General features: G+C 39.5%; 1 protein-coding gene across 1 annotated transcript in view; it reads right to left on the reverse strand.

Moving 5' to 3' along the window:
• The window catches only part of BTBD1 (BTB domain containing 1), a 37405-nt gene extending 34435 nt beyond the window's left edge, over positions 1-2970 (reverse strand). Inside the window, exon 1 of the mRNA XM_001362391.5 lies at positions 1893-2970. Coding sequence (XP_001362428.1) covers positions 1893-2338 — 446 coding nt within the window. The 5' untranslated portion in view covers positions 2339-2970. The remainder of the gene's footprint in view (positions 1-1892) is intronic.
• Positions 2971-13009: the final 10039 nt, after the last annotated feature.

A 13009-nucleotide genomic window follows, 5' to 3' on the forward strand; every position in this document is an offset into this window, starting at 1 on the left:
ACCTTCCTTCCTGTCCAAGGATTTATCAGGTCCAGGAAACACTTTTTGAAACATTACTCGGGTCATAACATTGCAACATTTCTTGGGACATGTAGTCAAGATTATAACTTGTAAGTTTTCAGATTTCTCTCATAGGAATTAGGTCACCCCTAAACTTCTTCCCAAAGAAGAAAAGGGGGGGAGTCTCTTAGCTACATTTGAAAAAGAGTATATTAAAGGTCTATATTAATATATGTCTATAAAGCTGCTTGGGGAGGGGGTTTCTTCTACTCTTCAGGAGGTTGCCAATCTAATTATTAATACACAAATTTCATCCCATACAAAATGATCTCTATAATCACTCATGATCCCATAAAATTTTAGATTGCACCTAAAGTGAGAAAATTTGAGTCAACAAAAATCAATGCAAAATCATACTGATTCTGAAGTTTGGGGTAACACAAAATAAATGCTAATAAACTGTTAATATAATTTATTAAAAACTTAGGACATTAGTCAATTTACTCATTTTTAAAGGCTGATCCAAAATAATAATAACTAAAATTCCAAAGGTATTTCAACTCAAATTACAGCTATTCATGTTATAACCCTGAAAGATTATTGAAAAAATATATCCAATTTTTTCAGCTCAACAAGTATTTATTTACCAATAAAGGCTTAATTTCTTTTCTCAAACAGTGATAAGACAGTGTGTTATTTTATTCTTCTAAAATTTAACATAAGCCACACTTTCCTTTTTAGGATAGAACACAGACCATGTGATGGCAAGAAGTATTGAAGTTAAATGACAAGTATTAAAATGTCAATTTTCTTACTTGGTACCTGTTAACCTTAATCCCTTTACTTCCCTGGGCCTCAGGTATTTCACCTGGAAAATGAGGATGTTGTGCTAAATTATTTATAAGGTTCCCTCCGACTCCAAATGCTCCAATCAGGTAATATGATGATAAACTGTTAATTTTTAAATCACAGTTTTTAAAAACCAAGCATTTTATCTTGTGGCTAAAACATCTTCCAATACACAAAAGCATACAAAAAGTAGCATCTTCCGTCCTCATTTACTTCCACTTAATGGTGCATAAACAGGAAATAATTATATGGGAACACAATAAATGTAATGCATTTTATTTCGAAATTAGTTAGAAAAAGAACATAACATGCAACAGTTTTCTAGCAATAAGAGAATGAGGGGCTACATTTCCTTCGGTCAGCTGCTGTATCCTATCGAAATGCCAAAATACCCAGAATAGGAATCTGAACTTGCTTTGTACAGATTTGTTTGCACGTTGTGTCTCCTTTGTTAAGATGTAAGTTCCTTGAAGGCAGGGGCTGGCTTTCACCTCTTTTTGCACTCTCAGAGCTAAGCAAAGTGCTTGGCACACTGTCGTGCACGTTCAACGTTTAATAACGGATTAGGGCAGAATTCATCGTCAAATAGCCAAAAGATGAAAAGAATACAGGTGATATCGGTGTCACCTTGGAGGCTGATAGATGCCTAAGTACAAAACACGGCCTGACCTTGGCAGTGGGAGGTGCGGCCCAGGTATTAGGGAAGCCCGTACCCCCTACCACTAGTCGTCTGTTGACAAATTAACTTTCCATTACACAGAACGTACCTCATACACCACTAGAAAAAGAAGCAGCGCGAAGGTAAAAGGTTTTCCGAGAATGGTACCAGATGATAACAAAACAAGCCCGAGACCCAAGAGGAAGTCTTTCCCTCCCACGCCCAAGACCACCCCCCACCTTTTGCTGGCCAGAAACTAACTTAATTCGTCATTAGAAAGCCCAACCTCTCCACCACCCCCTACCCCACATCCAGGCTCCATACAGCTTGGTAGGGCCCGGGCCAGTTCCTCCCAGGCTGGCGGGTCACCCCTGGTCTCTCTCACCTCAGCAGCGCCAGGAAGGCTGCAGGTTCCACGTCGGGCAGCTCGATCTCAGCCGAGGTGGTAGCCATGCCGCCGTTGAACATAGCGTCGAAGACAGCGCTACCGGCGGCCAGCACGAAGCGATGGGCGGGGATGCGCTGTGGTCCCCCCGCGGCGGCGGACCCGGCGCCCCCGCGGCCCTTGCCTAGGACGAAGCGCACGTCGCTCAGCAGCTCCGTATTGAAAAGGAAGGCGAATCGCTCCTTAAGCGACGCCTTGGTCGCTTGCCAGTTGTATAGCGGCTCCCGCTGAAGGGCCACCGGCGCCGCCGGCCCCTGAGGCGAAAGCGGCGGTAGAGGAGGAGGCGGAGGAGGAGGCGGCGGCGGCTGAGGGGAGGCTCCCGCGCCCTTCTCGGCCTCTGGGCCCAGGAGAGGGTCTCCCGGAGCTGAGGCCCCGATTCCGGCCATGCCCCAACCGCCGCGAGTCCCTGCGGAATGCGCTCCCCCGACGGCTTAAGAGGCAGTCCAGGGTTCGGCTGCCATTTCCCACTTCGGGCTGGTCCGCAGTCCTAGGGCCAGACCGCGGCTGTGAGGAGCCTGCCTCAAGCAGCCGGTTCCGTCGCGTTCACTTCTGAACCTTCCGGGAAAGTGCCACTTCCGGCCGCTACCCACGGGAGGGGGAGGGGCGCCCACGCACGCGCCCCCGCGCCTGGCCAGGGGATGGTGGGAGGGATCAGGAGAACCGCAGCGTGTGCACCTAGCGCCCCACAGGGTGATGCTGATGGGCGCCCTGGGAAGCTGCTGGAGAGGCGTGGCGGTGCGGAGAATCTGTAGTGTCTCCCCACCCCACCCTACTTAAGTAGGTATCGCCTGCCCTGGCCCTCTAGGAAGGCCTACGGGAAAGGTCAGGGTAAATCAGGCATCCTGGACTCATCTCCTTTCCAGGAACAAGACAACTAGGGCGAGGGGACTGGCCACACTGCATTTGCCACAATTGTGACGCAGGAGAATTTTGCCTGGGACTTCTCCATTCTCCAGCCCCCTCCCTGGTCCATTTCCACCAAGAGAGCCCCTGCCAAACCCTTCCCGTCATCAAAATCTGCACTCAGATGATTGATGGAAAAGAAACATTAATATAGCTATGGAACCCGGGGCAAGTCACTTCACTGGTGCTTGCCTCAGTTTCCAAATCTGTAGATTAGGGATAATAATAACACCTAAAGGTGGTTGTGAGGATCAAATGAGATAAATTATGCAAAGTACTTTACAAACCTTTCTAAAGTGCTTTTAAAATGCTAGCTATTTTTAGGAAGGCAACTAATTTAATTTAAAGATAGCTCCCTAATCAGTGAGTTAGGAAAGTATTTCAGTGAAGTAGTCTCATTCTAAGAAGTAATATATCCAGAAGGGTGGTCTTTCAGACTTTTCTGCCAAGATTTTTTGGAGCCTGTAAATTTTTGCCTCTCACCTGATACAGAAAAAAAAAAAAGGCCACTCTACTTGGAATCAGAAACCTGGCTCCAAACAGGCCTACCAGCTATTGGTGGTATGATCTTGGACAAGTCAACCTCACTCTTATAAAAAGGAACAATAATATTACACACTATCACCCCAAAGTCTTTCTTTGATCTGCTGATACTGTTCCCACCTAGGTGATCATATCATATTATAAAAGTAACTTTTTTTCTCAGTCCACACCTTAACCTTTCTTACTGTGAGATATTAACTCCTAGAGACATTCACAAAGCCTTCTATAAACTGATGCTACCCTATATTTCTTTCCATACATAGCTCATTACTTTTCCACAAACTGCCATGAAGAGAACCTGTTTTATCTTCCACTCTTTTTAGAACCAAGGTATGCATATAATAAGTGTAAATCTATTTAATTAACCACACTTTAGTTAATTGTTCCTTTCCCTTGGTTTCCAAGACTTGCTGCATCCTGGTTTTCCTTTGTTGATGGATCTTTTCCTTCTTGCAGTGTATGGGTGGCCCCCCAATTATTTGTTTTGACAGCTGTCTTCTCTATATATTCCTAATAAGCTTACCTTTATCCAGAGGGTGAATTACTACTACCCCTTACAGTTATTACCTTTATGCAGATGACTTTTTTGAGATAGATAGATAGATAGATAGATAGATAGATAGATAGATAGATGTCTGTGATTGCATATATGTATATAGTATATATCAGGAGATACATAGAAATCAGCCCACTGAAAATGGAAAATGGAGCCATATATATCTAAATACACACATGTAATACACGCATATAGAGATATACATAAATATGTATCCCCTAAGCTCTTAGTTTCTATTTTCAGTGGTCAAGGTAGACATCTCCACCAGGATGTCCCCCTCTGGCATCTTAAAAGTAATACGAACTCCTCAGAAAAGAAAAACTAAAAATTCCAACTTTCAGTCACTTCTCATTGCCAATATGATCAAATGTAAGTTCCTTCACCTGGCATCTGAGACCTTCCATAATCTGTCTCTAATCCACCTTTCTAGCCTTATTTCTAATATTACTCCTTTTTACAAACTCTGTGTTTTAGTCAAACTAATCCTCAGGGTTACGAGTCTTCCCCCCAGATTCCAGGTGGGAAGAGAGAGAGGTGACTGCTCATACCATTGAACTAAGAGTCACCAACTACAATCCTAGCAAGATGGAAGACAACGAGATGTTACCATCTCCCCTGCCACTTTGTCCTAAGGTTCACTAAGCCTTACCCTCTGTTGTGAATTTTAAAAGTCTCCATCTTGGTCTAGCACCCAAAAATTGTGCACACCCACACTACACGGGCATGTGCTAGTCAATGACAAATCAGAAATAACTAACTGCCCACCTGGGCTGTCCTAAGCCAAGCTAGAGCCAACCATTGGCACTTGTGAGGCACAGGAAGTGAGGTAGGGAACAGCCTCTGGAATTTGCTCACTTCCTGTGGAGAGAGCAAGACACCAGTGGGTGTGAGAAGCTTGGACAGGGAGGACACCTGCAGACAGCTTTCCTTCGATCGGTCACGTGAGTTAAAGACTGCTTCTTTCCACCTTGGCCCTTTGGGCCTAAAACTCCCTCTGCCTTGGTCAGAGGTTGAGTAGCCCCTTTCCCTTTTCTCCTCTCTCCTTCTCTCCCTCTCCTTTTCCCTACTCCCATTGTGATTAAACCTCCATAAACTCCATTCTGACTTGAGTGTTTCATTTTAGGAATTTCATAAGTAAATTCCTTGGCGGCCATTGTTCAATATTACAACAATCTTAAAAAGGTGAAATTTTCACCATTACACTGTCCTGCCATTAAACACCCCCAAACACCTAGGCACTATTACCTGCTGGTGCAGCCTTAGGACCTTGGTATGGATGGAACTCTTTTGAATCCACTGTCTCCACTTCAAGTATAAACTCCTTGAAAGGACTTTTTTTTTTTTAATATTTATATCCTCAGGCCTTAGTATAGTGCTTGGAAAGTAATAAACCTTTCATTTTTCCCCCTTCATTCACATACATTCATTCATTATACTGAACTTTATCAATTCCATGTAGTCCTCTAAGCCTAGAAAGCAATCCCTCTATGTCTCTTAGCCTAATTTAAATCCTTCTCTTCTAGCAGCCCCTCACTGAGGAATCGTATCCTACCATTCTAGTTATACTTTGCTCCCTTCTCACACTTTTCCATCCAATAATAATGGCTATCTTGCTCTTCCTCCTATGCAATATGCCATCTTGAAATTCTAGGCTTTTTCACTGGCTGGTCCTCATGCCTAAAATAGCTTTTTAAAAATCCTTACCTTCTTTCTTAGAATCCATACTAATTGTGAGTTCCAAGGCAGAAGACTGGTAATTGGGGTCAAGTGACTTGCCCAGTGTCTGAGGTCCAGTTTGAACCCATATCCTGCCCATTCCAGGCCAGAAATTGACTCTGTTCATTGAGCCACCTAATTGCCCCCAGAATAGTTTCTTTCTTCACTTCCACCTCCTTCTTTCAAGTCTTAGCTCAAATTCCACTTTCTATAAGAGACTTTTCACCTCATGTTCCATACTGTCCTCCTAATCCCAAATTGCCCCTAAACCCCAAGTCTTCTCTCTGAGATGACCTATTTATATTCTATATATCTTCCACAGATGGGGTTATTTTCATGTCATTGCCCCTATTAGAATGTGAACTTCTTATGAGCAAGGACTGAGTTTTTGCCTTTCTTTGAATTTCCAGTGCTTAGCATGGTGCCTTGCTCCTAGTAAGAATTTAGTAAATCCTTGTTGACTGACTTCTCTATGAAATTTTCTTGGACCCCCTAGCAGAAAATACCACACTCCTCAAATTTCTCTTAATCCTTTGTCTAAATAAGTGGAGTCAAACTCAAATAGAAATGAGTTTTGGAAGAAGCTAATGTATACAAAAAGATCCCTGCAGGTTTTACATTGACTTAGTTTTAAGTAATGTTATCTATATTTTTATTGTCTTTTTATTTTTTATTAAATATTTCCCAATTATATTTTAACTTGTGACCCTGAATTTGATACCTAGAGGCTAAACCTCATCTCCTTCCTCTCTCATCACATTCTACCTTGAATCATAGTTATTTTAGTGCAGATCTTATCTATGCTAACATTGGTTCTTTGAAGGCAAGAACTATATCATTTTTCATAGCTGTATATTCAGCTTCTAGCAATGCCTTCCATCTAGTAGGTGCTAAACTATTTGTTGAATTTAATTATTAGTTTATAATTATTAATTATTATTTTAATTATATATTTTATTTATGGGTTTATATATAATTATTATATATTTTAATTAATAATTATTATGAATAATTATTAATATGTTATTTCCCCAATGTCCATATTCTTTCTGTTTTTTTCTGGCTCCATCATCTATAGGGCTTTTTTTTCCTACAAGATTCTTGTCTATCCATGTTTTCCAATAAGTCTTTAGAGGCTCTAACAATCACACTAGAGACACTCCTTTTATTCTTTACTATTTAGGGGATATCAGTGTATAATTGTGGCTATTTGTTTGTTGTAAATTTACCTATTCTCTAAACAACAGTTCACAAAGTTTTATCTAAGTATGAGCCATGATTATTATCACCCAGAAGCACATCAAGATAACTTCTCCTATGAGAAAGGTCTAGCCTTCATAAGGAAACATGTAGAGGCAAAAAATAACACCTCTGTGTTCTGTCATGCAAGTAAAGTGTTGCAATTAGGATTCAAAATGCTTGTGGCAGAATTGTCTTTTAAAAACCCATCACTCTCAGAAAACCTCTATCCACATGTTTGATTTCTATATTTCTTTGACTTCCATGACAATTTTCACTCTACTGTGTCTACTTCTCTATCAACCTCTCTGCCTCCTTTGTTCACTCTTTCAGATTTCAACAACCACATATTAAGCACCTATAATAGGTGATATGGAGATAAAGGTGATAGGAGATAAAGAGACAAAAATGAAACAATCCCCTAGTGTCTCAGAGAGGACATAATGCTTGAGAAATAGCCTAGAGAAAAAGCTCTAAGGGCAGTGAGGTGATTCAATAGAGTGCCAAGACTGGAATCTGAAGGACTTCAAATCTGGCCTCTAACACTTCCTAGCTATGCGACCCTGGGCAAGTTACTTAACCCCAATTGCTTAGCCCTTACTGCTCTTCTGCCTTACAACCAATATTTAGTATTGATTCTAGACAAAGTAAGGAGAAGAAGAAAAACAATAACAACTAGACTTCGGAGATGCTGGTTTTCCTCTGGCCTATGTCATCAACCATGTGATTTTGGACAAAGGTTTTTTACTTGGGATCCATTAATTTTCCCCCTACTAAATAGAGAACAATTTTGATGCCATTTGTTTCCTTTGTAGTGTTAAGTACTTTATTTCATGCATTGCAAAACATAATTTTGAGATGTTCTAAAGATTCATCAAGCTGACAAAGGGATCCTTTACACAAACAAGATGAAGAACTCCCAGTCTATATGGATAGTAATTTAAATTCTAATAATAATCTAAAATAAAAATTTTAATAATCATCAACATGACAATAATTGCATAGCCAAAATAACGTTATGCTTTAAGATTTATAAAGCATTTCACATCTAAGGGCTAATCTGAGTAATCTCATCTTTACATTTAACTGCCAATACCCTTTGAGCAAACACAGAACCAAACACCATGTGCTCAGTTATAAATGTAGCTCCTTTTGCCCCCTGCTGGACTTTTGCACCAAGTACAGAAGCAAAGGAAACCTGCCATTATCCCAGATGCAATTTATTTGTCATACATTCTTTATTGGCATGTCACTCTGTTTGGAAGCCAGCCTGAAGAAATAATATATGTCACCCTGTGTACTGACTTTATAATTAGAACAGATGTCAGGTCAAATCAGAACAGGACACTTGGGCAGAGAAAATTCAGGAAGAAACCAGGGAAAGCAGAAATGATATAGAGAAACAAGTGGGCAGGGAGGTATTTGGGGGATTCTTTTGACATGAAGAGGAGAAGACCTTGAAGGAAAATTTAAAAGGCAATTTTTCAGCCCTTGGGACTCAAATATTTCAGCGAGTCCAGAGAAGTTCAGCTGCTATCGGATAACCCTCTGTGAAAAGCTGAATAATTGTAGTTAAAAATAGAAACTAAGGTCATGAAGCTAAAGAAAAGAAGAAACTACTTGCTCACATGCCTAGAGCAGACTGTGAAGCATGTGAAAGATAATCCTTCTCTTAAGGGGCTTGTGGTATATTTTAGAACCACAGAATCCTTACATTGGAATGGATCAAAGAAGTCATCTAGTCCAACCTTTATTTCCCCTAGAATATAGCTCCTTGAGGCAAAGAAAGATTTCTTTTTTTCTCCCTTTTATATTCCTTATGCCTCACCCAGTGCCTTCCATGCTAAGTAGACTCTCAATAAAGATTTGTTGAATTGAATTGGATTGAAACACAAATCTCTTCTGTACTGGTCCCAACAAGTGGACCTCAAGTAATAAGGAATTCATCAGCTCATGATTTAAATAGCCCATTTTATTTACGAACAGCTTAAGATGTTTGAAACTTCTGTTTAAACCAAAATCACCTTGGCAATCCTCAGCTTAAACCAAATTCTGCCTCTTATCTAGGGCCAAGAAGAATAAATTCAAATTCTGGTCCACATGACAGCCCTTCAAATGTTTAAAAACAAAAATGGGCATGAAAAGAGTAGTAGTCAGAAGACTGAAATTCACATTTCACCTCTACCATTTATCATCTGTGTAATTTTGGTCAAATCATTTAATCTCCCTGAGCCTCACTTTCCTGATCTGTAAAATGAGAGAATGGATTAGATGGCTTCTAAAATAATTTCCAGTTGTAAATCTATGAAGCCAGGATTGATTATGGCTTCTCTCCTGTCCCAACTCTTTCCCTTTCTCAGGATAATTAATCCCAATTCCTCATCCTGATATGATTTAGTTTTGAATTCCTTCCCTGAACTATCTCTTCTGGACCATACTCTATTTTGTCAGTGTTTTTCCTGAAACATGGTCTCCAGAACTTACTAGTGCCCTGGAGGTGGGAGGCTCCTCATTTTCTACATAGAGTGAATAAATTAGCATTGTCTTTTTGGGGGGCTGCCACATCAGTCTCTTGACATATTGAATATGAAATTGAGTAAAATTCCTACTTTTTTTTTTCTTGAATTTCTGTTTGGTCACACCTCCCCCAGTCTGTGTTGTTGAATTTTTATATGGAAGAGATAATGAGATAGAACCCAGAAAAGATGAGGAGAGGTATATTGAACTACCAATAAATGTAGCCGGAGCCAGGCCATTCACTCACTGATCACTCACCCCCTTGGAGTAGAACCTAGAAAATATAGGCTTGAGGAGGCAGCAAGGTGACTCAGTGGATTGAGAGTCAAGCCTATAGGTAGGAGTTCTTGGGTTCAAATATGCCCACAGATACTTCCTAGCTATTGTGAATCTTGAAATTTCTCAGATTTGTGAATGTTAAAAGATTCTCAGACTCTACCTTAGAACATTTGGTTAAGACCATTCCCCATTTTAAACAATGAAGCTACTTAGATCTAAAATGTGAGAACTCTACTTAGATCAGAAATGGGAAGACTTCTACTCCACCCATACTTAAGATTGCTTTAGGGAAGAAAACTCCTTGCAGAACAATGAAAAGTACTTAAACCCATACTTAAGCCATGCCTATTTTTAGAATTATTACAAAGGGGTGCTAAGTACCTATAAAGGTCAGGCAACTTGTGAACTTAAAAGGAGCAAAGAAGAAAAAACTTACACAGAGATTCTAACCTACTCAGGTGTGGATTACTAAAAGGATTAATCTACTCAGGTGTGAATTCAGAATAGGCTGTCCTTTGAAAAATGTCTACTGTGATTGGAAAAACTGAAAAACAGGATCTCTAGAATCTCTGGAGATATACAGGCTCTTGAGAGACAATCTCTAAGGAGGTCTTTCAAGGGAGGCTGACTCTGGCTGGAACTCCCTCTGGGGAGACTCTGTCCCCCTGAATCCTCACTTGAACAGATCTTATGGTGAGTGATTAAGGACTGACTGATCTTTTCTTTTAGGGCTTAGGCCTGGGTTGGCCAGTGCTGCCTGGGCTGGCCTATTCTTTTCTCATTTCCTTTTTTTCTCTCTCTCTTTCTTTGATTCCTCATTGTATTATTAATTAAATTCTCTATAAAACCCAGTTGACTTGGGTATATTCATAATTGGGAATATTTCCCTGGCGACCACCTTAAATATTGATTTAAAACAAGACACTGTAGTGAAAACATATTTCCTGCGGTCACAATTTACTCACCCACTCTTATATCTACTACAATTTATATCTTCCACTATTTTAATCACTACAGTTTACAACCTCAACCATTTTAACTCTTACAGTTTATGGCAACCCACTATTTTAAATGCCACACTATATGACCCTGGGCAAGTCACCTATTGCTCATCTGCCTTAGAACTAATATACTGTATTGATTTTAAGATGGAAGGTAAGGATTAAAAAAAATATAGAAAATATGGGCTTATATTTTTATCATGGTGGATGGGATTACTAAGAATATATAAGATGGTGCAATGATTGCTCCTTCATGGATCTGTATTAAATGTTGCAATGTTAGGATAAAGATCAGATTTTTTATGCAATTCTTCCCTCCTTAGAAATCCTACAAATAAGGGAGAGTATGGATAAAATCCAAAATTCCTTCAGTCCTCCTATAATTGAGGTCTGTAAGACCATATGCTTGACCATGCCACTAGAGTTGGTTTCATTACTCCTATTTGTGGAATACAGATACTTTGGAACAAAATTGTAATTATCTTCTGTAATTATTTCCAAATGTGTTTTGCCACATTTGGATAAAAAATATTAAGTAAAGAGAAGAAAGAAAATATGGGCAAAGAGTATAAAGGTCTAGATTTGAAATCTGGAATAAGTAGGTACAAATCCTGTTTATTTCTTAGCAATGTGTTAACCCATTCATGTTGCACAATAGGAAGAAGTATAAATTTTTAAAAATATCTTGAATAATTAACCACATTCACTCTATTAAAAAGAACACTCCCCAAACACAAGTACTTTCTTTATAAAAATAGTCTGTGTAAATATCTGCAATTGCTTCTATCATTAGGTTTTCCCAAATGGAAAGCAGTAAGTGAAAACATTCCTTTAATTGTTTGGTCCACCTACAAAATTAAAAAATTGATTTCTACCTAGAAATGTTTTTTTTCTGGAATCAACATTTAGGATGTTAAAAAGGATATTGAATAAGACTTGTTAAAACCAGTCTTAGAAAATATTTGTTAATGTAGAAAGTCTTTTTTTTTTTTAAGTCTTACCTTAAATCTTAGAATCAGTATTATGTCTTGGTTCTAAGGCAGAAAAGTGGTAAGGACTAGGCTATGGGGGTTAAGTAACTTGCTCAGGATCACACAGCTAGGATATGTTTGAAGCCAGGTTTGACTCTTATCAGCTGGGCCTCTTAGCTGCCCCCCTAGAAACCATCTTAATGAGAAAAGAGGCAGCATTTTGTTCTGGAATAAGTAAGTATAGGACTGGGAGTTCAGATTCCTTGGTTCTTCTAGACCTGGGGTCATTGAATCTTTTGGGGTTTCAGTTTTCTTTCATGAAAAGAGTGGGGGATGGAAAAGGTGATATCTAAAACTCCACAATAATAATAATTTAAATATAAAGCTTTTTATGGATTGAAAAGTACTTTTTTCCTTATGAGAGCCCTGTGAAGTAGAAAATGAAAATGATCACTTATACCCTTACTCCTGAGGAAAGGTCAGAAAGGTTGGGCTTGGGTCTATTAACTAGTAAGTTTTTGGAGCTGGCTTCTTTGACTAGAAGCTCTGGCCCCTTCCATTACCTCTTTATATTTCAATAAATTTCTACACTAGATCGTTTTTATTTATTTATTTTTTTTTGGTCTAGAGAAAACATGAGATCTTTTTGCCAAGTTGAAGTGTGTTCACTTGTAATCTCTGGAGCAAAGGGGAATGCTAATTATGTTGCCTCCTAGGTATTGTAGAGAGATGATTACTCCCTTTATCATTTCCCTATTTTGCCCTACTCCCTTCTCCCTCCAGCCATGAAAACTTCCTTTTCAAGCAGCCTTTACTTCTGAAAAGCCTTTTTTTATGTCCTTGGAAGCCTTAGCCCTTACCACCACTATTTTCCATTTCCTCTTCTTCCTCTTCCTTAAATTCTACTTAGGGGGGGAAAAGTATCAAATGGTTGGTCACTGTGATTCTGGTTATGTTAACATGAAATTTATATATAGTTAGAACTGGAAGAACCCTTAAAAGTCATCAGATTCAACCCCTTCATTTTATAAGTAAAGAAACTGAGACCTACAGAGATGAGAAGATTTGCCCAAAGTCACCCACTGGTTGGTGATAAAACTGGAATGAGCCCTGGATCCTAATCCAATGCTCTTTGTTCTTACTTTTCCCCATGCTGCCTTCCAACTCTTCTGGCCTCTCCCAGTTTATCTCCTAGTCGCCTTTTTCTTCAGCTTTCATAACATGGCAGAAACCAAATGGCAAATTTTTTAAAATCAGCTTATTTTTCTCTTTCCCTCTCCTTTCACTTCCTTTTTTTCCCTGCCATCCAACATCAAATCAGAATATACTAAT

The sequence above is a fragment of the Monodelphis domestica genome, chromosome 1 (genome assembly GCF_027887165.1).
Source record: "Monodelphis domestica isolate mMonDom1 chromosome 1, mMonDom1.pri, whole genome shotgun sequence".
NCBI classification, from domain to species: domain Eukaryota; kingdom Metazoa; phylum Chordata; class Mammalia; order Didelphimorphia; family Didelphidae; genus Monodelphis; species Monodelphis domestica.